Here is a 25,279-nt window from a genome sequence, read left to right on the forward strand (position 1 = left end):
ACCAGAGGCAGGGCCAGTGTCAATGTATTGAACACTGCCCACTATTCCAGAATGTTTATCGGGAGGAGAGATTCCTCCCTGGTCCATAGACCATGGAGAAAATGTTGCATCAACACCACGCCCCAACCTCGCAGACTGGTATCCGTTGTTAGGAGGACCCAGTTGGAGATCCAGAAGGGACGGCCCCTGCTTAACTGTTGGTCCTGTAGCCACCAGCTCAGTGACAGACGAAACTGCAGAGTCAAAGAGATAATTTGAGAACTCATCCGATGAGGCAGGCTGTCCCATTTGGAAAGGATTAACCTTGCAGAGGGCGGGAATGAAATTCAGCGTACTCTACCGTGTCGAAAGCAGACACCATGAGGCCTAGTACTTGCATCGTCAAGTGTATCGACACTCGCAGGTGAGGGAGGAAGCATCTGATCTTGTCCTGAAGTTTCAGGACATTCTCCGGAGACAGAAACAGTCTTTGGCTGTGTGTGTCCAGTAGCGCCCCCAGGTGCACCATGCTCCGAGCAGTGACCAGCGAGGACTTCTTCCAATTGATGAGCCACCCATGGGCTTGAAGGAAGTTAACATAGTAACATAGTATCTAAGGTTGAAAAAAGACAATTGTCCATCAAGTTCAACATATTTGTGGTCTCCTATGCACGATTATTTTGTATAAAATTTTGACTGAAGTTGATGACTGCCGTTACGTTTTACCCCTCTTTTTTATAATAACCATAGTGCGTGACTATGCCCCGTAACCCTGGATATCCTTATAAATTAGGAATTTATCTAACCCATTCTTAAAGGTGTTGACTGAGTCGGCCATTACAACTCCCTCAGGTAGGGAATTCCAAACATCGTCCTTACCGTAAAAAAGCCTTTACGCCTTATTGTGCGGAATCTCCTCTCCTCTAACCTGAGCGAGTGTCCACGAGTTCTCTGTGTTGATCTAACCAAAAACAGGTCCTGCGCAAGATCTGTATATTGTCCCCTAAATATTTGCAAATGTTAATCATGTCCCCTCTTAATCTCCTCTTTTCCAGTGTAAATATGCCTAGTCTTGCAAGCCTTTCGTCGTATTCCAGCGTCTCCATACCCTTAATTAGTTTGGTCGCCCACCTTTGAACCTTTTCTAGCTCCAGGATATCCTTTTTGTAGTAAGGTGCCCAGAATTGTACACAGTATTCAAGGTGTGGCCTCACAAGTGATTTATATAACGGGAGTATAATACTCTCGTCCTTAGCATCAATTCCCCGTTTTATACATGCTAATATCTTATTAGCCTTCTTTGCTGCAGTCCTACTTTGGGTACTACTGCTTAGTTTGCTATCTATGAGGACACCTAGGTCCTTTTCCAGTACAGAATCCCCTAATTTTACCCCATTTAGTAGGTAGGTGTTATTTTTGCTCTTGTTACCACAGTGCATTACCTTACACTTGTCTGTATTGAAGCGCATTCTCCATTTCACTGCCCAAGCTTCTAATTTAACTAAGTCTACTAATTTAACTAATTTTACTAATTTAACTAACTTGACTGAGGAGGGCATCTTGGGAGTTCGCGAGAATCAGCAAGTCGTCCAGATGTGGCAGGATTTGGATTCCCTGACGATGGAGAAAAGCCGTCATCACGGCCATTACCTTGGTGAAACTCTGAGGTGCCGTGGCAAGTCCAAATGGCAGAGCCTGGAATAGAAAATGAAGGTTGCCAATAGCAAACCGCAGATATTGCTGATGCAAAATGGAAATAGGTATGTGCAGGTAAGCATCCTGTATGTCCAGGGATACCATATAGTCCTTGGGTTCCATGGCCAGCACAATAGGGTGCAGAGTTACCAAACGGAATTTGGACACTCGTACAAACTTGTTCAATGATTTGAGGTTGAGGATAGGACGGAGACACCCATTCGGTTTCGGAACTAGAAACAGGGTCGAATAGTATTGTGGCCGAAGGACCCATCGGCCACATGGTTAATGGCGGACACGGCATGTAAGGGGTTGACCTTTAAAGTGCCCGGCACCATTTTAAGGACAATAGGCGCTTGGCGTCACTGTTAAAATAAGAATTTACTTACCGATAATTCTATTTCTCGTAGTCCGTAGTGGATGCTGGGAACTCCGTAAGGACCATGGGGAATAGCGGCTCCGCAGGAGACTGGGCACAAAAGTAAAAGCTTTAGGATTACCTGGTGTGCACTGGCTCCTCCCCCTATGACCCTCCTCCAAGCCTCAGTTAGGATACTGTGCCCGGACGAGCGTACACAATAAGGAAGGATTTTGAATCCCGGGTAAGACTCATACCAGCCACACCAATCACACCGTACAACCTGTGATCTGAACCCAGTTAACAGCATGATAACAGAGGAGCCTCTGAAAAGATGGCTCACAACAATAATAACCCGATTTTTGTAACAATAACTATGTACAAGTATTGCAGACAATCCGCACTTGGGATGGGCGCCCGGCATCCACTACGGACTACGAGAAATAGAATTATCGGTAAGTAAATTCTTATTTTCTCTGACGTCCTAGTGGATGCTGGGAACTCCGTAAGGACCATGGGGATTATACCAAAGCTCCCAAACGGGCGGGAGAGTGCGGATGACTCTGCAGCACCGAATGAGAGAACTCAAGGTCCTCCTCAGCCAGGGTATCAAATTTGTAGAATTTAGCAAACGTGTTTGCCCCTGACCAAGTAGCTGCTCGGCAAAGTTGTAAAGCCGAGACCCCTCGGGCAGCCGCCCAAGATGAGCCCACCTTCCTTGTGGAATGGGCTTTTACAGATTTTGGCTGTGGCAGGCCTGCCACAGAATGTGCAAGCTGAATTGTACTACAAATCCAACGAGCAATAGTTTGCTTAGAAGCAGGAGCACCCAGCTTGTTGGGTGCATACAGGATAAACAGCGAGTCAGATTTCCTGACTCCAGCCGTCCTGGAAACATATTTTCAGGGCCCTGACTACGTCCAGCAACTTGGAGTCCTCCAAGTCCCTAGTAGCCGCAGGTACCACAATAGGCTGGTTCAAGTGAAACGCTGAAACCACCTTAGGGAGAAATTGAGGACGAGTCCTCAATTCTGCCCTGTCAGTATGAAAAATTAGGTAAGGGCTTTTATAGGATAAAGCCGCCAATTCTGAGACACGCCTGGCTGAAGCCAGGGCTAACAGCATTACCACTTTCCAAGTGAGATATTTTAAGTCCACAGTGGAGAGTGGTTCAAACCAATGTGATTTTAGGAACCCCAAAACTACATTGAGATCCCAAGGTGCCACTGGAGGCACAAAAGGAGGCTGTATATGCAGTACCCCCTTGACAAACGTCTGAACTTCAGGAACTGAAGCCAGTTCTTTCTGGAAGAAAATCGACAGGGCCGAAATTTGAACCTTAATGGACCCTAATTTTAGGCCCATAGACAGTCCTGTTTGCAGGAAATGCAGGAAACGACCCAGTTGAAATTCCTCTGTAGGGGCCTTCCTGGCCTCGCACCACGCAACATATTTACGCCAAATACGGTGATAATGCTGTACGGTTACATCCTTCCTGGCTTTGATCAGGGTAGGGATGACTTCATCCGGAATGCCTTTTTCCTTCAGGATCCGGCGTTCAACTGCCATGCCGTCAAACGCAGCCGCGGTAAGTCTTGGAACAGACAGGGTCCCTGCTGGAGCAGGTCCTTTCTTAGAGGTAGAGGCCACGGGTCCTCTGTGAGCATCTCTTGAAGTTCCGGGTACCAAGTCCTTCTTGGCCAATCCGGAGCCACGAGTATAGTCCTTACTCCTCTCCTTCTTATGATTCTCAGAACCTTGGGTATGAGAGGCAGAGGAGGGAACACATACACTGACTGGTACACCCACGGTGTTACCAGAGCGTCCACAGCTATTGCCTGAGGGTCCCTTGACCTGGCGCAATACCTGTCTAGTTTTTTGTTGAGGCGGGACGCCATCATGTCCACCTTTGGTTTTTCCCAACGGTTCACAATCATGTGGAAGACTTCTGGGTGAAGTCCCCACTCCCCCGGGTGGAGGTCATGTCTGCTGAGGAAGTCTGCTTCCCAGTTGTCCACTCCCGGAATGAACACTGCTGACAGTGCTGTCACATGATTTTCCGCCCAGCGGAGAATCCTTGCAACTTCTGTCATTGCCCTCCTGATTCTCGTGCCGCCCTGTCTGTTTACGTGGGCGACTGCCGTGATGTTGTCTGACTGGATCAGCACCGGCTGACCTTGAAGCAGAGGTCTTGCTAGGCTTAGAGCATTGTAGATGGCCCTTAGCTCCAGGATATTTATGTGAAGTAATGTCTCCAGGCTTGACCACAAGCCCTGGAAATTTCTTCCCTGTGTGACTGCTCCCCAGCCTCTCAGGCTGGCATCCGTGGTCACCAGGACCCAGTCCTGAATGCCGAATCTGCGGCCCTCTAGAAGATGAGCACTCTGCAACCACCACAGGAGAGACACCCTTGTCCTTGGTGACAAGATTATCCGCTGATGCATCTGAAGATGCGACCCGGACCATTTGTCTAGCAGATCCCACTGGAAGGTTCTTGCGTGGAATCTGCCGAATGGGATTGCTTCGTAAGAAGCCACCATCTTTCCCAGGACCCTTGTGCATTGATGCACTGAGACTTGGCCTGGTTTTAGGAGATTTCTGACTAGTTCAGATAACTCCCTGGCTTTCTCCTCCGGGAGAAAACACCTTTTTCTGGACTGTGTCCAGGATCATCCCTAGGAATAGAAGTCGTGTCGTCGGGATCAGCTGTGATTTTGGAATATTGAGAATCCAACCGTGCTGGCGCAGCACTATCTGAGATAGTGTTACCCCGACTTCCAACTGTTCCCTGGATCTTGCCCTTATCAGGAGATCGTCCAAGTAAGGGATAACTAAAACTCCCTTCCTTCGAAGGAGTATCATCATTTCGGCCATTACCTTGGTAAAGACCCTGGGTGCCGTGGACAATCCAAACGGCAGCGTCTGAAACTGATAGTGACAGTTCTGTACCACAAACCTGAGGTACCCTTGGTGAGAAGGGTAAATTGGGACATGTAGGTAAGCATCTTTGATGTCCAGAGACACCATATAGTCCCCTTCTTCCAGGTTTGCAATCACTGCTCTGAGTGACTCCATCTTGAATTTGAACCTTTGTATGTAAGTGTTCAAGGATTTTAGGTTTAAAATTGGTCTCACCGAGCCGTCCGGCTTCGGTACCACAAATAGTGTGGAATAGTACCCCTTTCCCTGTTGTAGGAGGGGTACCTTGATTATCACCTGCTGGGAATACAGCTTGTGAATGGCTTCCAATACTGCCTCCCTGTCTGAGGGAGACGTCGGTAAAGCAGACTTTAGAAAACGGCGAGGGGGAGATGTCTCGAATTCCAATTTGTACCCCTGAGATACCACTTGAAGGATCCAGGGGTCCACTTGCGAGTGGGCCCACTGCGCACTGAACTTCTTGAGACGGGCCCCCACCATGCCTGAGTCCGCTTGTAAAGCCCCAGCGTCATGCTGAGGACTTTGCGGAGGCGGGAGAGGGCTTTTGTTCCTGGGAACTGGCTGTTTGTTGCAGCCTTTTCCCTCTCCCTCTGCCACGGGGCAGAAATGAGGCGCCTTTTGCCCGCTTGCCCTTATGGGGCCGAAAGGACTGCGCCTGATAATACGGCGTCTTCTTAGGTTGAGAAGCTACCTGGGGTAAAAATGTGGATTTTCCAGCAGTTGCCGTTACAGGAAAAACTACAGGCAGTTTTTTCTCACCAAACATAATACCCTTTTTAGTGGTACTTGTATTATCAGAGATATGCAATACATTTTTCATTGCTTCAATCATGTAACGTGTGGCCCTAGTGGAAGTCACGTATGTCTCCTCATCATCGACACTGGAGTCAGTATCCGTGTCTGTCATTTGAGGTAACGGGCGTTTTAAAGCCCCTGATGGCGTTTGAGACCCCTGGACAGGCACAAGCTGAGTAGCCGGCTGTCTCATGTCGTCAACTGTCTGTCGTAAAGAGCTGACACTGTCACGCAATTCCTTCCATAAGCTCATCCACTCAGGTGTCGACTCCCTAGGGGGTGACAACTGTATAATAGGCAATTGCTCCGCCTCCATCTCATTTTCCTCCTCAAACATGTCGACACAATCGTACCGACACACCGCACACACACAGGGAATGCTCTGATAGAGGACAGGACCCCACTAGCCCTTTGGGGAGACAGAGGGAGAGTATGCCAGCACACACCAGAGCGCTATATATAGACAGGAATACCACTATAAAATGTGCTTTTCCCTTTATAGCTGCTGTTAGTATCAAAACTGCGCCAAATTAGTGCCCCCCTCTCTTTTTTACCCTTTTCTGTAGTGCAGGACTGCAGGGGAGAGTCAGGGAGACGTCCTTCCAGCGGAGCTGTGATGGAAAATGGCGCCCGTGTGCTGAGGAGATAGGCTCCGCCCCCTTCTCGGCTGCCTTTTCTCCCGCTTTTTTGGTGAGTTCTGGCAGGGGTTAAAATACATCCATATAGCCCTGGGGGTTATATGTGGTGTATTTATGCCAGCCAAGGTGTTTTACATTGCTGCTCAGGGCGCCCCCCCCTAGCGCCCTGCACCCTCAGTGACCGGAGTGTGAAGTGTGCCTGAGTAACAATGGTGCACAGCTGCAGTGCTGTGCGCTACCTTGTTGAAGACTGATGTCTTCTGCCGCCGATTTTTCCGGACCTCTTCTTGCTTCTGGCTCTGTAAGGGGGCCGGCGGCGCGGCTCTGGGACCGAGCTCCGAGGCTGGGCCTGTGTTCGGTCCCTCTGGAGCTAATGGTGTCCAGTAGCCTAAGAAGCCCAATCCACTCTGCACTCAGGTGAGTTCGCTTCTTCTCCCCTTAGTCCCTCGATGCAGTGAGCCTGTTGCCAGCAGGTCTCACTGAAAATAAAAAACCTAAACTTAAACTTTCACTAAGAAGCTCAGGAGAGCCCCTAGTGTGCACCCTTCTCGGCCGGGCACAAAAATCTAACTGAGGCTTGGAGGAGGGTCATAGGGGGAGGAGCCAGTGCACACCAGGTAGTCCTAAAGCTTTTACTTTTGTGCCCAGTCTCCTGCGGAGCCGCTATTCCCCATGGTCCTTACGGAGTTCCCAGCATCCACTAGGACGTCAGAGAAATATACTTACGGCGCCAGGCGCGGACTGTTTCAAAATATGTTTAATAATGTGTTATATGTTATATCGCTGCGCAGTGCGCAGCTGGAGAATTATGGACCGTTATAGAACTGCATGGACAGGACACTTATGAGAAAAGTACAAGGTATTTTGTTTCTAAAAGACCTTGACAATTGTTCTTGAGACACTACTGCATAGAAAGTCGTATGTTAATTGTCCTAGCTCCAGCAGAGAATAGGTGACAGTTGGCGGCCAAACATTTTCTTTGAGATACAAACGAAGGTTTGGGAAGAAGACTGTTTGCGCTTCCAGCATCTCCTGTTGTGTGATAAGCCATGCTAGTTTTACATTGAGGTGCGAGAGAGACAAGAACATGTTAATCACACTTTTTTTTTTTTTTTATGCAAACTAGTGGGTTTCGTTTAACAACAGTTTGATGTAAGATTTCTTAGGCTGCATTATCTAGGATGTAGATTTATGTTTAAATTACAAGGACTTCGTGTGTGACAGGAAGGAAGAAATTGCTTTTTTGCAGTTATATCCTTTTAAAATGTAATTTATTTATTTATATTTTGTAAGATATCCTGATTGGATGCAAAGGACTGTGGTTTGTGGTTTTACTGTATAAAAAAAAGAAGAGGAGGCCTGTGAGCTTCAGAGGTGTATTATACCAACTACTTTCTACTATAACATCTTGCTGTATTGCAGTTTCCCCTAGCAATAGGGAGGAGTTCTCTTTAGAACTATTGCAAATAAACATCATTTTCCTCAAGAAGACCGCTTCATCTTGTGACCTGCAGGGCTAGGTGAAAACTAGCTCCGTTTCCGGCTGTCCAGGGTGTAACCAGCGCTTCCAAGCTCCGCCTTCCGCCAGCTACCAGCAGAGGCCTAGTCAAGCGACTAGTGGGGATTCGTCAGCACCACACAGGTGTGGTAAGGCGGCGTGTCAACGCATACAGAGCAGAACTGTGGTTCCAAACGCCACGGCAGGTTAGGAGTTTGGTGGTGGCAGCGTAAACCCGCCCACTGCGCAGTGGGTGGAGTCCGTAACAGGCAGTTACTGACCGTAAGCGGGAATCCCCTATGTGGCCAGGTCTCGTGTGACCTAAACATTCATTCTGTGTACTGGGGACGGGAAAGTGGTGAGGGCAATCGTACGGGACAGTCCGGTCACAAGTATCCCATGCCTCTCTGGGACAGAGGTACCGACACTACCACTCCTGTTTCCAGGAGGGTTTGTACAACCAGGTGTAGAGCTTGCGCTTTCAGCGGCTCAGCGAGGGGGACATCTTTTGAAAGATTGCGTACCTGTGAGAGATAACTTCCCATACCCAGGCATCTGAAGTTGTCATTAACCAGGCCTGGGCGAACTGCAAAAGTCGGCCTCCCATCCTGGGGTCCGTCAGGGGGGGGGCCCTTCCAGTCATGCCGCAGGCTTGTCTTGTTTGGAAGCAGGCGGACAGGCAGCACAGGATTGTTTAGATTTGGGCTTAGTGGTTTTGGAAACGAACCTGTCTCGGGTACGCCTGACCTTTTACTTTACTTGGAAGTCCAAAGGAACAAAAAGTGGTACACCTAAGGGCCCTACACACATACTAATCCGCCGCCGAGCTGCCCGACGGCAGATACGGCCGATGGGCGACCCGGCGGCGGGGGTGCAGTGACGGGGGGAGTGAAGTTTCTTTACTCCCCCGTCACCCGGCTCCATGGAAGTGCAGGCAAATGTGGACGATCTCGTCCATATTGGCCTGCATGCACAGGCGACGGGGCACCAGCGATGAACGAGTGCGGGGCCGTGCATCGTTCATCGCTGGTGCCTCCACACTGAAAGATATGAACGAGATCGTTCATATCTTTCACTAAAATAGCGCAGTGTGTAGGGCCCATTAGCCTTCTGAGCAGAAGGATTAGTACTTGGGAGAAACGCAATCTTGGCCGCCGCCAAATCAGTCACAATCTTTTTCAGATCTTCCCCAAAACAGGATATCTCCCTTGAAAGGGAGTACCTCCAAAATCTACTTAGAGTCCAGGTCCACTTTCCAGGACCTCAACCACAGAAATCCGGCTAGCCAGGATAGACGTAGTAGAAGCCTTGGCCGCCATGACCCCTGCATCAGAGGCCGCCTCCTGAATATAGTGAGAGGCTGTGGTAATATACGACAGATATTGTCTGGCAGGGTCAGAAAAATCCTGTGGTATCTCCTCAGTTGCCTGAACCCATGCTTCAATTCCTTTTGCCGTCCAAGAGGCAGCCATAGTCGGTCTGTGTACAGCATTGGTAAGAGTGTAAATAGACTTCAGGCATCCCTCTACACGCTTATCTGTCGCTTCCTTCAGTGAGGTGAGTGGTGACAGGCAGAGTAGAGGACACCACAAAACAGGTGACATGAGAGTCCACCGGCGGTGGAGTTTCCCACTTGTTGCTCAACTCCGCAGGGAAAGGATAATGAGCTAGCATCTTTTTAGACAGGGAAAACGTCGTTCCTGAAGAAGACCAGAATTCCTGACAAATGTCAATTAAGAGGTCAGAATGTGGTAAAACTACTTTAGCTACCTTCTGACGTTTAAACTTATCAGGTTTCTTAGATGTAACAGGAGGCTCAATGTCATCATCAATTCGGAGTATCAGCTTGATAGCCTCCACCAGGTCAGGAACATCAACCTGGGTTGCAGATTCCTCATCAGAAGCAACTGTATCAGTGTCTGACGGATCAGTATATTCCCCATCTTCATTGGAAGAATTATCCGAAATATTAGTGGAGTGTGAGGAAGAAATAGCCCGCTTAGATGACCCCTTGGCCCCAGAGGGACGCGAGGTGGACTTTTGTCTAACCAAAGTCTGATTTCATTGCTGTGACTGGGTAGACAAAGTATCCGCCAAGGCAAGCTGTAGGAGGAACTCAACAATCTGGTAGAATGTGACTTAACATTTTCTGGATTTTAAGCAGTATTTTATTTTTAATGCAAAACTAACCTGGTTTTGCTTTAAAAAAAAAACTGCCACTTTACATTTCATGGCTAACTTACTGAATTAGCAGCACTTGCCACAACTTGAAGGCTATATGAAAATGTGGCCAAGGGTTTAAAATTACATTAGAAAGCTGTCCAAATTTAATTCCCACGGTGCTAAAAGGAGGAATTTATGGAGGCAGCACTCCCTGCAAAGAAGTCTGTACTTTATGCACAAAAAACAACTGTCCATACACACAAAACACTAGTCTCAGATTGCCACAAAGACCCCAATGCAGAAACACCAGAAGGCAGGCCAATTTGAAAGAGGACGTTTGGAAAACTTTGTACCAAATTATATGAATTCTCCATCCACTCCAATGCTGAGCAAATCTGCTTTCCAGTATCCTAACCCTGAAAAGTACACTACTGAAATCACTGGAATATTTCCATCTGTCTAGCGCATTATCATGGGTAATTTTCTTATAGAATAGTCTTTGCTGTGTCCAGACTGTTATCCACCACTCTTAGTTCTAAAACACAGATGTGGAGTTTTTTTACTCCTATAAAGACCACAGGCCTTACAGAAAACACTGTAGAGTTACAATTTCCCATTGATGAATGCTGGCATCTGTCATCACGACTTTCCAATCTCAAAAGACAAATGGACAGCCCTCAGCGTCCAGGAGAGCAACCGACACCTGTGGGGACAGGCTAAAAAACTGACTGCAGACCTTCATACGTCAGAGCGAATATGGACATTAGTTTCTCTAGGGAAAGTATCTAGTCTTCAGGCAAGAATACACTGACGTCTGGTGTTGAACAGTCTGAGAAAAATTATACACTAGGCATGTGCCACAGCATGCTGGATTTCGGATTGCTTAAGATCCACTCATGTGCCAGCACCTGCAGTCATGCAGGAAAGATAAATGGTCACTCCATTAGACGTCACAGGAATGGTCATAACCATCACAATATTTGTAAATATCCTCTGCTTTTTTGACATGCAAAATGGTAGAGCTCAAAATTGATAAGACAGAACTGTGAATCAGACATCTGTGAGGACATTCCAAGACTGGAGTATGCAAGTAAGCACCTCTTAACTAGCTTCATGCAGTTTATAACTTGATCAACAGATCATCCAAACAGTGATTGACCCGTGATGCCTTCTTAACAAGATGATCCTGGGAGACATGACCTTGGTGAAAACTCGCAGAACATTGGAGAGACCAAATGGAAGGGTCTGTAACTATAAATGTCCTACCGCACACTGGAGAAGCATGTGATGAACCTCCCAGATTGGAGCCTGCAGATAGGTATGCTTGATGTCCAGGCTTGCCAATGATTCTATTCGAACTTTTCCACTATCAGATGTGTGTTTATCAACTTTAATTTGATAATCAATTGAAAGTAAATGCCTGGTTTCTGCACCAGGAAAAGGCTGTAGTAAAACTCAAAATCACACTGAGATAGTGTAATAGGGATCAATAAGACCAAGAAAAATTAAATAAAAGAGAATAAACAGCTAGTTGTAATAACATTTTTCAAATTGGATAATTTGGAATGCGATAAAGACCTGTAATATCCATTGAATACCCTTAACCCATAGGTGCAAAGACAACTGAAGCCATACATCCCAGGAACAAGATGATTTGGGCCACCCACTACTGCAAAGTCTGAATGAGCCCAAGTCTGTCGGGTGGGTCTGTTTGTATCCAGGTTAAGTACCTGGTCTCCTCTCTGAAGTTCTGACTGACCTATGGAGGGGGCGCACTTGTAACTGCCCTGGAACACAAAATTTGGGTTTTGGCACAAAAACTGGAAACTATGTACTTTTCCCTCCCATCTCCTTGAAAATTATATGGTTCAATTCAGTACCAAAACGTGACTCGCATACAAAAATAAGATTTTACTTACCGGTAAATCTATTTCTCGTAGTCCGTAGAGGATGCTGGGACTCCGTAAGGACCATGGGGAATAGACGGGCTCCGCAGGAGATAGGGCACTTTAAGAAAGCTTTTGACTCTGGGTGTGCACTGGCTCCTCCCTCTATGCCCCTCCTCCAGACCTCAGTTAGGGAAACTGTGCCCAAAGGAGATGGACAGTACGAGGAAGGATTTTTGTAAATCTAAGGGCGAGATTCATACCAGCCACACCAATCACACCGTATAACTTGTGATAAACTTACCCAGTTAGCAGTATGAACAACAACATAGCCACGGTTCCACCGAAAAACTATAACATAACCCTTATGTAAGCAATAACTATATACAAGTCTTGCAGAAGAAGTCCGCACTTGGGACGGGCGCCCAGCATCCTCTACGGACTACGAGAAATAGATTTACCGGTAAGCAAAATCTTATTTTCTCTAACATCCTTGAGGATGCTGGGACTCCGTAAGGACCATGGGGATTATACCAAAGCTCCCAAACGGGCGGGAGAGTGCGGATGACTCTGCAGCACCGATTGAGCAAACAGGAGGTCCTCCTCAGCCAGGGTATCAGACTTATAGAACTTTGCAAAAGTGTTTGTCCCCGACCAAGTAGCTGCTCGGCACAACTGTAATGCCGAGACCCCTCGGGCAGCCGCCCAAGAAGAGCCCACTTTCCTAGTGGAGTGGGCCTTAACCGATTTCGGTAACGGCAATCCTGCCGTAGAATGCGCCTGCTGAATCGTGTTACAGATCCAGCGAGCAATAGTCTGCTTTGAAGCAGGAGCGCCAAACTTGTTGGCCGCATACAGAACTAACAAAGCTTCAGTCTTCCTGATTCTAGCCGTTCTGGTCACATAAATCTTCAAAGCCCTTACTACATCCAGGGACTCGGAATCCTCCAAGTCCCGTGTAGCCACAGGCATGACAATAGGTTGGTTCACATGAAAAGATGAGACCACTTTTGGCAGAAAGTGAGGGCGAGTCCTCAACTCTGCCCTATCCACGTGAAAAACCAAGTATGGGCTTTTATGTGATAAAGCCGCCAATTCGGAAACACGTCTTGCCGAAGCTAACGCCAACAACATGACCACTTTCCACGTGAAGTATTTCAACTCCACAGTTTTGAGTGGTTCAAATCAAGGTGACTTGATGAAACGTAACACCACGTTAAGATCCCAAGGCGCCACCGGAGGCACAAAGGGAGGTTGAATATGCAGCACTCCCTTCACAAAGGTCTGTACTTCAGGAATAGAGGCCAATTCTCTTTGAAAGAAAATGGATAAGGCCAAAATCTGGACCTTTATGGACCTTAATTTTAGGCCCAAAGTCACTCCTGTTTGAAGGAAGTGGAGTAGACAGCCCAAATGGAACTCCTCCGTAGGAGCAGCTCTGGCCTCACACCAAGAAACGTATTTCCGCCATATACGGCGGTAATGTTTTAACGTCACGTCTTTCCTAGCCCTGATCAGGGTAGGAATGACTTCCTCCGGAATCCCTTTTTCCGCTAGGATCCGGCGTTCAACCGCCATGCCTTCAAACGCAGCCACGGTAAGTCTTGGAACAGACAGGGCCCCTGCCGCAGCAGGTCCTGCCTTAGAGGAAGAGGCCACGGATCCCCTGCGAGCAACTCTTGCAGCTCCGGATACCAAGTCCTCCGTGGCCAATCCGGAACAATGAGTATTGTTCTGACACTGCTTCTTCGTATTATTCTCAACACCTTGGGTATGAGAGGAAGAGGAGGAAACACATAGACCGATCTGAAAACCCAAGGTGTCACAAGAGCGTCTACCGCTACCGCCTGAGGGTCCCTTGACCTGGCGCAATACCGCTTTAGCTTTTTGTTGAGACGGGATGCCATCATGTCGATTTGAGGCAGTCCCAAACGATCCGTGATCTGTGCGAAGACTTCTTGATGAAGTCCCCACTCTCCCGGATGCAGGTCGTGCCTGCTGAGGAAGTCCGCCTCCCAGTTGTCCACCCCCGGGATGAACACCGCTGACAGCGCGCTTACATGGCCTTCCGCCCAGCGTAGAATCCTGGTCGCTTCTGCCATGGCCATTCTGCTCCTTGTTCCGCCTTGGCGGTTTATATGAGCCACTGCCGTGACATTGTCTGACTGAATCAGAACCGGTTTTCTCCGAAGCAATTCCTCCGCTTGAAGCAGGGCGTTGTATATGGCCCTCAACTCCAGGACGATGATGTGGAGACAAGACTCTAGGCTTGACCAGAGACATTGGAAATTTCTTCCCAGTGTCACTGCTCCCCAGCCTCGGAGGCTTGCGTCCGTGGTCACCAGGACCCAGTCCTGAATGCCGAACCTGCGACCTTCTAGTAGGTGAGCACTGTTCAGCCACCACAGGAGAGATACCCCGGTCCTGGGAGACAGGGTGATCCTTTGATGCATTTGTAAATGGGACCCGGACCACTTGTCCAAGAGGTCCCATTGAAAAGTCCTCGCATGGAACCTGCCGAAAGGGATGGCCTCGTAGGAAGCCACCATCTTCCCCAGGACCCGCGTGCAATGATGCACTGAAACCTTATTTGGTTTTAATAGGTTCCTGACCATGGCTATGAGTTCCTGAACCTTTTCGATCGTAAGAAAAACCTTTTTCTGGTCTGTGTCTAGAATCAGCCCCAAAAAAGTCAGACGCGTTGTAGGGACTAGCTGGGACTTCGGTATATCGAGAATCCAGCCGTGTATCTGCAACGTCTTCATGGACAGAGACACGCTGTCCAGCAACCTCTCCCGAGATCTCGCCTTTATGAGGAGATCGTCCAAGTATGGGATAATTGTGACCCCCTGCCTGCGCAGGAGCACCATCATTTCCGCCATTACCTTGGTGAAAATTCTCGGGGCCGTGGAAAGACCAAACGGCAACGTCTGAAATTGGTAGTGACAGTCCTGCACTGCAAATCTCAGGAACGCCTGATGCGGGGGGAATATCGGAACATGAAGGTAAGCATCCTTTATGTCCAGGGACATCATCCAATCCCCCCCTCCAGGCTGGCGATGACCGCCCTGAGTGATTCCATTTTGAACTTGAACCTCTTCAAGTACAGGTTCAGAGATTTCAGGTTTAAAATGGGTCTGACCGAACCGTCCGGTTTCGGGACCACAAACAGGGTTGAGTAATATCCCTCTCCTTGCTGGAGATGAGGAACTGTGACAATAACCTGTTGAATATACAATTTTTGGATTGCTGCCAACACTAGCTCCCTCTCTGACGGGGAAGCCGGCAGAGCCGATTTGAAAAATCGGCGAGGAGGCAAGTCTTCGAATTCCAGCCTGTATCCCTGAGAAACAATCTCTAATGCCCAGGGATCCACCTGCGAGTGAACCCAGACGTGGCTGAAAAATCGAAGACGAGCCCCCACCAGATCTGCCTCCCCTCGGAAAGCCCCAGCGTCATGCGGTGGACTTTGCAGACGCAGGGGAGGACTTCTGCTCTTGGGAACTAGCTGTGTGCAGCTTTTTTCCCCTGCCTTTCCCTCTGGCAACAAAGGATGATCCACGTACCTTCTTGTTTTTATTGGAACGAAAGGACTGCATTTGATAATGAGGTGCCTTTTTTGTATGCTGCGGGGGGACATAAGGTAAGAAATTTGACTTACCAGCCGTAGCGACAAGATCCGAGAGGCCGCCTCCAAACAACTCCACCCCTTTGTAAGGCAAGGACTCCATATGCCGCTTTGAATCGGCATCTCCCGTCCACTGTCGGGTCCACAAGAGCCGCCTAGCAGAAATAGACATAGCATTTATTCTGGAGCTTAATAAACAAATGTCTCTCTGAGCATCCCTCATATACAAGGCAGCATCTCTGATATGCTCTATGGTCATTTGAATGGCGTACCTATCTAAGGTGTCAATTTCCGTAGATAAGGAATCTGCCCATGCCACAACCGCACTACAAACCCAGGCCGACGCCATAGCCGGTCGAGCAATAGTACCGGAATGATTGTAAATGTGCTTTAAGGTAATTTCCTGCCTGCGATCAGCAGGTTCCTTGAGGGAAGCCGTATCCTGAGAAGGCAGTGCCACCTATTTGGACAAACGTGTCAGCGCCTTGTCAACTTTTGGTGAAGATTCCCAGCGTATCCTATCAGTTTGTGGAAAAGGATACGCCATGAGAATCCTTTTGGGAACTTGTGGTCTCCTATCCGGAGATTCCCAAGCCTTTTCGCACAAGTCACTTAATTCAAATGAGGATGGAAAAGTGACTTCAGGCTTTTTCCCTTTATACATGTGTACCCTCGTGTCAGGGACAGGGGGTTCCTCAGTAATATGCAAAACCTCTTTTATGGCAATAATCATGTACCGTATACCCTTAGCCACCTTTGGCTGTAATTTTGCATCTTCATAGTCGACACGAGTCAGTATCTGTGTCATCGATCTGGGATATGGTGCGCTTCTGAGACCCCGAAGGACCTGGCAGCCCAGGGACAGGCATGGACTGGCTACCTGACTGATCCCTAGCTTCTGCCTTGTCTAATCTTTTATGCAATAGATTGACATTTGCATTCAAGACATTCAGCATATCCACCCATTCCGGTGTCGGCGTTGCCGACGGCGACCTGACATTCAAGCACTCCCCCTCCACATTAAGCGAGCCTTCCTCGTCAAACATGTCGACACACGCGTACCGACACTTCACACACACACACACACACACACACACACACACACACAGGGAACCCCATTCCTGAAGACAGTATCCCTGTCAAGGACCTTTGGAGAGACAGAGAGAGAGTATGCCAGCACACACCCCTGCGCAATAACCCTGGAGACCAACACAAATTGTTTTTCCCCAGCAGCGCTGTATAATATGTAAACCGCCAATTATGTGCCCCCTCTCTTTTAAGCACCCTTTCACTGTAAGCAGGGGAGAGTCCGGGGAGCTTCCTCTCAGCAGTGCTGTGGAGAGAAAATGGCGCTGGTGAGTGCTGAGGGAGAAGCCCCGCCCCCTCAGCGGCGGGCTTCTGTCCCGCACAAACTTAGTAAAATATGGCGGGGGCTCTTTTATATACATGTACAGAGCCCACCTGTACATGTATATAGTCTTTTTGCCATGCAGAGGTTTATATTGCTGCCCAGGGCGCCCCCCCCTGCGCCCTGCACCCTTACAGTGACCGGAGTATGTGAGGTGTATGGGAGCAATGACGCACAGCTGCAGTGCTGTGCGTTACCTCAGTGAAGCTGAAGGCTTCTGCCACCTGACGACTTCTGTCTTCTGTACTTCTAGCTCTGTGAGAAGAACGGCGGCGCGGCTCCGGGGGTGGACGCCCAGTAAGAACCTGCGTTCACCCCCTCTGGAGCTAATGGTGTCCAGTAGCCGAGGAAGCAGAGCCCATCTTTGACAAGAAGGTCTGCTCCTCTCTCCTCAGTCCCTCGATGCAGGGAGCCTGTTGCCAGCAGTGCTCTCTGTGAAAAAGTAGTAAAAGGTAGGAAAAAAAATCCAAACAAAAATGCTTCTAGGCAGAGAACTCTGGAGAGCTCTCTGCAGTGCACCCATCTTGCTCTGGGCACAGTGTAAAACTGAGGTCTGGAGGAGGGGCATAGAGGGAGGAGCCAGTGCACACCCAGAGTCCAAAGCTTTCTTAAAGTGCCCTATCTTCTGCGGAGCCCGTCTATTCCCCATGGTCCTTACGGAGTCCCAGCATCCTCAAGGATGTTAGAGAAATGAACCACTTCCAACAGTACTTTGGATTTAAGGTCGGCTTCCTTGCCAGAGAGATCTCCTAACTGAAACAGCCAAGGGATACAGCCTGAAAAAGAAGGAACCAGCACCCTGGGATGCATCGTCTCTTGATGCTAGTGCCTTGATCTGATCCATGACTGAGAGGTCTCACAGTGGAGGTGAGAAGGGGAACTAGCAATAGGTACAATAAAAAGGATTTTACAGGTAAGGGCATAAATATCCTTTTCTCTCACATCCATTGAGAACATTGGCCTCATGCTGGGACTTCCCAAAGCTATCCCCCGTAAAGGACACCAATGTGCTGTGCTGAGAACATGAAGCCTGAAACCCGCATCAGTGGTGGCAAAGGTATTAAATGAACAGAAATTGATAATAGTATGGGTAGAGGACAACGTGGCAGATTTACAAATGCTGCTCCGCAGAGGCGCCACATCAAGCTGGCCAAGAAGTGCCCACTGACCGTGTGGAGTGAGGAGGCCTGCTCCGGGTTAAGAAGCCGGTACTTGAAAGGAAGGAAGAATGATATCCTGGTTGATATGAAACCAGGATACAATCATTAAAAGGTAACCCAAACGCAAGAAAGGTGAGCTACATGACAAAGCATTCAAGTTTCACACTCTATGGGCTGACGCAACTGCGAGGAGGAAAAACAAGTAAGCCAGCAAAGGTCAACTGTGTCTACGGGCTCAAAAGGAGAAGACTGGATGGCCCTGGCACCAAAGACAAGTCCCACTTTGCCACTGGTGGCATGAATGGCGTTTGAATGTGGAGGACACACTGCAGAAAGGTCTGTGCGTCTGGCAACAGCCTCACCTTTCATTGAAAAGGGACAGAAAGAGCTAAACCTGTAAATTAATAAAGAAAGGAAAGGTGGAGGCCCAAATCCAATACAGTCTGTAAGAAAGACAAGAGAAGCAACAAATTAAAGGATCGGGGTTTGAAAACATTAGCCAAACACCAAAATAAGTCTTCTAGACCAGATAGTAAATTATAGCTAAAGAAGGCTTTCTAGCGTTGAGTAGGGTTCGAATGACAGAACTCAAAAAAGCCTTCGTTCTCAGGCTAGGTGTCTAAAGGGCTCGTTATCAAAGCAAGACAGGCCAGATCCGGGTGGAAGCATGGGCTTTAAGACAGAAGATCCGGGCGGACAAGGAGTGCTGATGGAGAGACCCAGAAGATCAGAGTACCAAGCCTTGCACGGCCAATCCGGTGCAATAAGGATCACGGTGCCGCCCTCCAACTTGGAAATTGGAGGAAAAATGTAAAACGAAAAGTCCACCTAACCATGAGGGCGGCCACCAGGAGAGTTCCCGGATTCCTGCTGCGTGAGCAGTACAAATGTAGCCACGTACTTCGTAGTAACATCTGGCCCCAGCGTTCGGAGCGCGCGGGCACAACCGGAATACACCCCATTTGCATAAATGGGAGAGTCTGTGTGCGCTGCCTCAGTGCATCTAGGCGCCAGATCGCCTAGCCGTGCCAGAAGTGGACATTTGCGATATAGCCACGCTAGACGAGTGTGGCTACATTTGTATCTCGGCATTTTGCGGTTGAGCTGGGAGGCCACCATTTTGATGTCCGGAGGACCCCAGCGAAGAACCAGCAACTGAAAGACATCTGAATGTAGAACCCAAATGAGACAGATTGAGCCACCACAGTATGGAATGACGTACCTCCCCCGAGAATGATCATCTGTGTCTTGAGATGTAGAGGGGAGTGGTTCCACCTGGCAAGAAACTCCAACTGCAAAAGGAAAGGAGTGAAACTGGGCATACTCCACTATCTCGTACGTGGAGACTAGTGCGCCCAGTACCTGCATGCAAGAATGGACCGACACTCGATGCTGCCCCAGGAAGACATGACTCTTGGCCTGCAAAGCCAGCAGCTTTTCCTTTAGGAGGAACACTCTGAACTCTGGTGTCCAGTAATGCCCCAAAGTGAAGCATGGAAACATGATGTATTTTCACCAATTGACGATCCACCGTGGGGCAAAGATGTTAGTGAAAAATATATAAAAATTGGACCAGGAGAGGCAGGTCATCCAGATATGATAGTATGCGGATCTGCTGGCATGACTGCCATGACTTTTATGAAAACACAGGGAGCAGTGGAAAAACCAAAAGGCAATGCCCAAATTTGGAAGTGTTCCTCCATTACTGCAAACTGAGGAAGTGCGTATGATTGTCCCGGATGGGAATATGCAAGTAGGCATCTTGGATATCTAAGGAGGCCATGAAATCCTCCAGTCCAAAAACAAAATGATGGAGCAAAGAGACTATGCGTAACTTTGGAACTTGGAGATACCTGTTGAGCGACTACAGGTTGAGGAAAGGGTAGAAAGAGCTTCTCCTCTGAGACAGGGAAACTGGCATAATAACCTGGGAAACAAGGAGAAACCGGATAGACTACTATAGAGTTCCTGCATCTCATAGATCCACTGGAAGGCCTGTGGAAAAAAAATGGACTAGAGGATGTTCCCAGAAGGTTAGGGCATAACCAAGGAATACAACAGTAGGCGGCCTCCCATGCTGAGGGGTCTCAGGTGGAGGCCTGCCCCATCATGCGGTAGGCTTTTATACGAGTTTGGGAGTTGGATTGCAGGCAGACCAGGTATGTCTACTTCTGAACTTGGGAGCCCTTAGCAGAGAAGCCTTGGGACTTGGAGAAGGACTGACCCTTGGCTTTGCCCTGCGGACGAAAGGAGTTAAAGGTAGAACTTCTAATCCTAGGTGCCGCAGAAGGAAGAAAAGTGGTTTCGGATACCGCTACCATAGCCACAATCTTGTCAAGCTCTGGTCTGAACAAAACCTCACCAGAAAAGGGGAGTGCCTGGAGGGCTTTCTTGGTGTCCGCATCTGCGCACCAAGTAAGGAGCCAGAGAGCTCTTCTGGTTGCACTGCTGATGCTAATACCTTGGTGAAAAGAATACCTGAGTCAATGGCCACCTCACCAAGATTATGATTATGTATTAGCAGTTATTTATGTAGCGCACACAAATTCCGCTGTGCTTTACAGAGAATATTTGGCCATTCAAATCAGTCCCTGCCCCAGTGGAGCTCACAACCTACATTCTCTACCACATGTAAATGCACATGCATTCACGATAGTTAAATTTTGTTGGGAACCAAATAACACACCAATATAATTTTGGAGACAAGTTCCCGCTTCACTAATATGGTCAACTATGGATATCAATTGCACTTTGTGAGTATCAGACCAGAGACCGGCTTCGAGGGAATCCACCCAGTGTCCCAAGGCCTTAGCTACCCAGCTTCCCATCCATGGGGTACTTATGGAAGGCCGTATTTGGGATGGGAAGGGTAGTGGACTTAACCAATGGGGCAATGTGTGCTCTCCTCCTCCAGAGGAGACTTCCATTTAATCCTGTCAGTGGCTTGGAGATGGTAAAATGTTGAAATGCGTGTTTAGACTAAGAAAATCTTGTTGGGGTATGCCCATGCCTCTGCTAGGAGATGCTCTAGCTGAGCAGAGGAAGGAAATACAACTGCCACCTCCTTCTTACATTTAAAGAGAGCGGACTTAACCGCCCTGATTAAAGCAACAACATGCGCCTGAGGCTGGGAATCATCCAGAGCCAAGGAGATCTCCACATAAGAAGTGAGAGAAATATTATTCTCATGATCCAAGGAGACTTCGAACCTGTATGCAGTATGTGAGGGTACTAAGCTGATGCGCAGTGTGAATCACCGGAGGGGAGAGTTTTCATAGATGATCATACATCTTGTTGAAGTGGCTTCCTGTTTTGCCTCGGTAATGAGGCGAAGCATGCAGTGTTAAAACGCGACGATTCATACCACTATAATACATTCATGTACCTAAGCAAAATCATTTTGCAATGCAAGTACTGTATGTACTTTTTTTTTCCATGTAGCCCACAAATGGTGGACAGCATTATGTTTATACAGCAAATTTAGATTTGAACAAACCCTTTTCAAATCTAAATTTCAGTGCATATTTTAATCTGCAACAACTGTAGCGCAACATGAGATGCGTGATGTCAGTTTGCCAGAGGTGTGAGATGCCCGCAAACTCTGATGCCATTACAACCAACCTATGGTTTTCCCCAATTGCACAGTTCAGGCCCCCCATACATCAGCAATAACCAAAAAATTCAAATTTGCAGATTTTGAGATATTTCCCCCCCCCCCCCCCCCACATTAAAAATTCCACAATCCTATGCTCATCATTTTCCGCAAATACAGACCTGCCAATCTTGAAAAGCTCATCAGTTTACTAGAAACAGTCTGCAAATCTGCTGGTTGCTACCATACACTAAGCAATCTACAGCCCCTTGCTCTTTTTTACTTTATTCCCAAATTAAACACAGGTCCATAGTACAGGGTTGCTTTATGATAAGGACATCACCTTTTCATCATCAAGCAGTGGACTCCCTGGCTCAGAATCCACAGAATAAGGAGAGAAGACTGCAGGTGATCCAGAGTCAGATGCTGGGGGAGACATCATTAAAATATTTTGGTTGAACTCATCCATCTTCATATCCATGCTGGTGTCCACCAAGCTGCTCAAATCAATGCCTTTCAAATATTCTGTAAAACAAGAGACACTGCATCACAAACAGCTATATTTTACAAGGATCTTTAAAATGTTATTCTGTGGAGTGAATAACTATTATTTTAAACAAAATCTAAAAAATGCAAGCACATACAGGTAGAGTAAGGGCAGGTGCATGTACAGCACTGTATTTAATTGGTTGTCAGCAACAAGGCATCACCAAATACTCCTAGTCTTCAAGCTAGGCAGTTTTAGCAGGGAACTGCGCCTTACTGAATAACGGCAAAATGCACCCGGACCTTTTAGCAGAGTTCTGCTAAAGCAACCTGCCCTGTGCCTTCCCAACTCAAATGTCGCAGTGTCGGAAAAGTTGCGGTGTAGCTATCTCTGCCGGGTGATTAGATGCATGTCATGCGCACAGCATCTATTCAGTTAGGAGACAGTTTGGGGGATCACAACACCTTCATAAGTGCTGATACGACCCCCAAGAGTGACACTGACAACCTCCCCGGCTGGCAATGCACCTTTTCAATGGCGCCCACGAGCAGTGACGCCATCCCCATACCTCAGCGCCCTGCCCGCATTCTAGTGCGAACACTATACCCCTACTAGTGTAAACTGTGGAATAACATGATACCCTTTGTAGGATGGCATCGCTTTTGCCACCACCTGGCTGCTTATCATCTCTTGGGTAGTTGGTTAACTTTTCCAGTACATCTTTACTAATAATTGTGGCACAAAATTTCCTGACTGATCACTATTGGTCAGGACGGGTGGTCTTCAGTATGCCGGCTGTCGGGATCCCGGCGCACAGAATACCGGCGCCGGAATCCCGACAGCCGGCTTACCGACACTTATTATCCCTCGTGGGGGTCCACGACCCCCCTGGAGGGAGAATAAAATAGCGTGTAGCGCACCACCGTGCCCGCAGCGTGGCGAGCGCAGCGTGGCGAGCGCAGCGAGCCCGCAAGGGGCTCATTTGCACCCGCCACACTGTCGGTAAGCCGGCGGTCGGGCTCCCGGCACCGGTATGCTGGTCGCCGGGAGCCCGACCACCGGCATACCATACCACACCAGTCAGGAATGCTGGGTAGCTTACAGAGCACTAACCATGAAATGTAAAAATAAAAATTTGATAAACAAGTGTCTTTAGTCGCACAAGATGTATAAAAGTTATATTACAAGTATAAGGTTTCGAACATAACTGAGGTGGGATTATTCCTTTTTAATTAGCAAGACAATCCAGAATGTGTTATAAAAAAGTTATACAACAAACTAATGCAACTGATTTGTCTTCTGTTTTTAAACAGTTAAAACAATAATGACAGCAGACCATAAACTAGTTTATCTGGATCTGATAAACCTTTGTATGCAGATACTGTACATGAAAGTAACAAATTATTATTTAGGGCTGAACTCAATAGTCACATGTAGGGCACCTTAAGCTACACCACTACAAAACAAAACTTACTGTTTTTCTGATTGGCCAGCTTGAGGGCCATATTTTCTTGACGCAGTTTCTGGTTGGATTGCTGCAGGTATTTTATGTAATCAATGGCTTTCTTCAAGACCCCAGATTTGTGCAACTGAAACATAAATATACTTAAGCAATGCTGGCAAAATAAAACTGTACATACAAGTAAATCTTTGAGTCTGCTTGGTCAAAGCTACAAAAGTTTAAATATATACTTACACTCACAAATGCTATTCTGAAAATAAAGATTTTGTTATGTTACAGCCTTATTCCAAAATGGAATAAATTAATTTTCCCCTCAAAATTCTACACACAATACCCCATAATGACGATGTGAAAAGTTTTTTTGCGATTTTTGCCAATTTATTAAAAATAAAAAAAACAAAGAAATCACATGAACATAAAAGTATTCACAATCTTTGCCATGAAGCTCAAAATTGAGCTCAGGTGCATCCTGTTTCCACTGATCATCCTTGAGATGTTCCCACAACTTAATTGGAGTCCACCTGTGGTAAATTCAGTTGATTTGGAAAGGCACACACTTGACAGTGCATGTCTGAGCACAAACCAAGCACGAAATCAAAAGGAATTGTCTACAGACCTCCGAGACAGGATTGTATCGAGGCACAACTCTGGGGAAAGGTACAGAAAAATATCTGCTGCTTTGAAGGTTCCAATGAGCTCAGTGGCCTCCATTATCCCAAAATGGAAGAAGTTCGGAACCACCAGGACTCTTCCTAAAACTGGCCGGCCATCTAAACTGAGCGATCGTGGGAGAAGAGCCCTAGTCAGGGAGGTGACCAAGAACCCGATGGTCACTATGTCTGAGCTACATCATTCCACTGTGGAAAGAGGAGAACCTTCCAGAATGACAACCATCTCTGCAGTAATCCACCAATCAGGCCTGTATGGTAGAGTGGCCAGACTGAAGCCACTCCGTAGTAAAAAGCACATGGCAGCCCGCCTGGAGTTTGCAAAATGCACCTGAAGGACTCTCAGACCAAGAGAAACTAAATTCTCTGGTCTGATAAGACAAAGATTGAACTCTTTGGCGTGAATGCCAGGCGTCAAGTTTGGAGGAAACCAGGCACCGCTCATCACCAGGCCAATACCATCCCTACAGTGAAGCATGGTGGTGGCAGCATCATGGAGTGGGGATGTTTTCCATAGGCAGGAACTGGGAGACCTCTGATCAAACCGCCACATTTGAAGGCGGAGAAACGCGTCAGAAGACTGCAATCACGACCTTGGAACGCAGGTGGAACGCAACCGGAAGCCCCGAATCCGGAAGTCGCGGATCGTGACTGGAATCAGCGTCCCCTGCAGCTCCGGACCTGCTGCTCTGCCCTGTGACTGCACGCGGCGCCCATCAGTTACGGCACCGCCAACAAGCCCTAAGAATTAGCATTTGTTAAAGTCGCCGCAGAGCGGCATCCTACATCTCCAGCAAGTGAGAGAGGATGCCCCTCCCTCCCACACGGCTAACAGATTCAGTGTGGAAACTTTCTATTGGCAGGACTCGCATTGCTCCCCACACAGCTAGACAGTCCACATCAGTAGCATCAATCTGGTGAA

At 47.9% G+C, this 25,279-nt stretch overlaps 1 protein-coding gene across 1 annotated transcript in view; it reads right to left on the reverse strand.

The window, feature by feature from the left end:
* Nucleotides 1-25,279, reverse strand: part of SREBF2 (sterol regulatory element binding transcription factor 2) — a 269,968-nt gene that overhangs the window by 118,874 nt on the left and 125,815 nt on the right. Inside the window, exons 6-7 of the mRNA XM_063940441.1 lie at nucleotides 23,702-23,816; nucleotides 22,084-22,265 (exon numbers count right to left, since the gene is read on the reverse strand). Of these exons, the coding sequence (XP_063796511.1) occupies nucleotides 22,084-22,265; nucleotides 23,702-23,816 (297 nt within the window). The remainder of the gene's footprint in view (nucleotides 1-22,083; nucleotides 22,266-23,701; nucleotides 23,817-25,279) is intronic.

Source organism: Pseudophryne corroboree, chromosome 9 (genome assembly GCF_028390025.1).
Source record: "Pseudophryne corroboree isolate aPseCor3 chromosome 9, aPseCor3.hap2, whole genome shotgun sequence".
NCBI classification, from domain to species: domain Eukaryota; kingdom Metazoa; phylum Chordata; class Amphibia; order Anura; family Myobatrachidae; genus Pseudophryne; species Pseudophryne corroboree.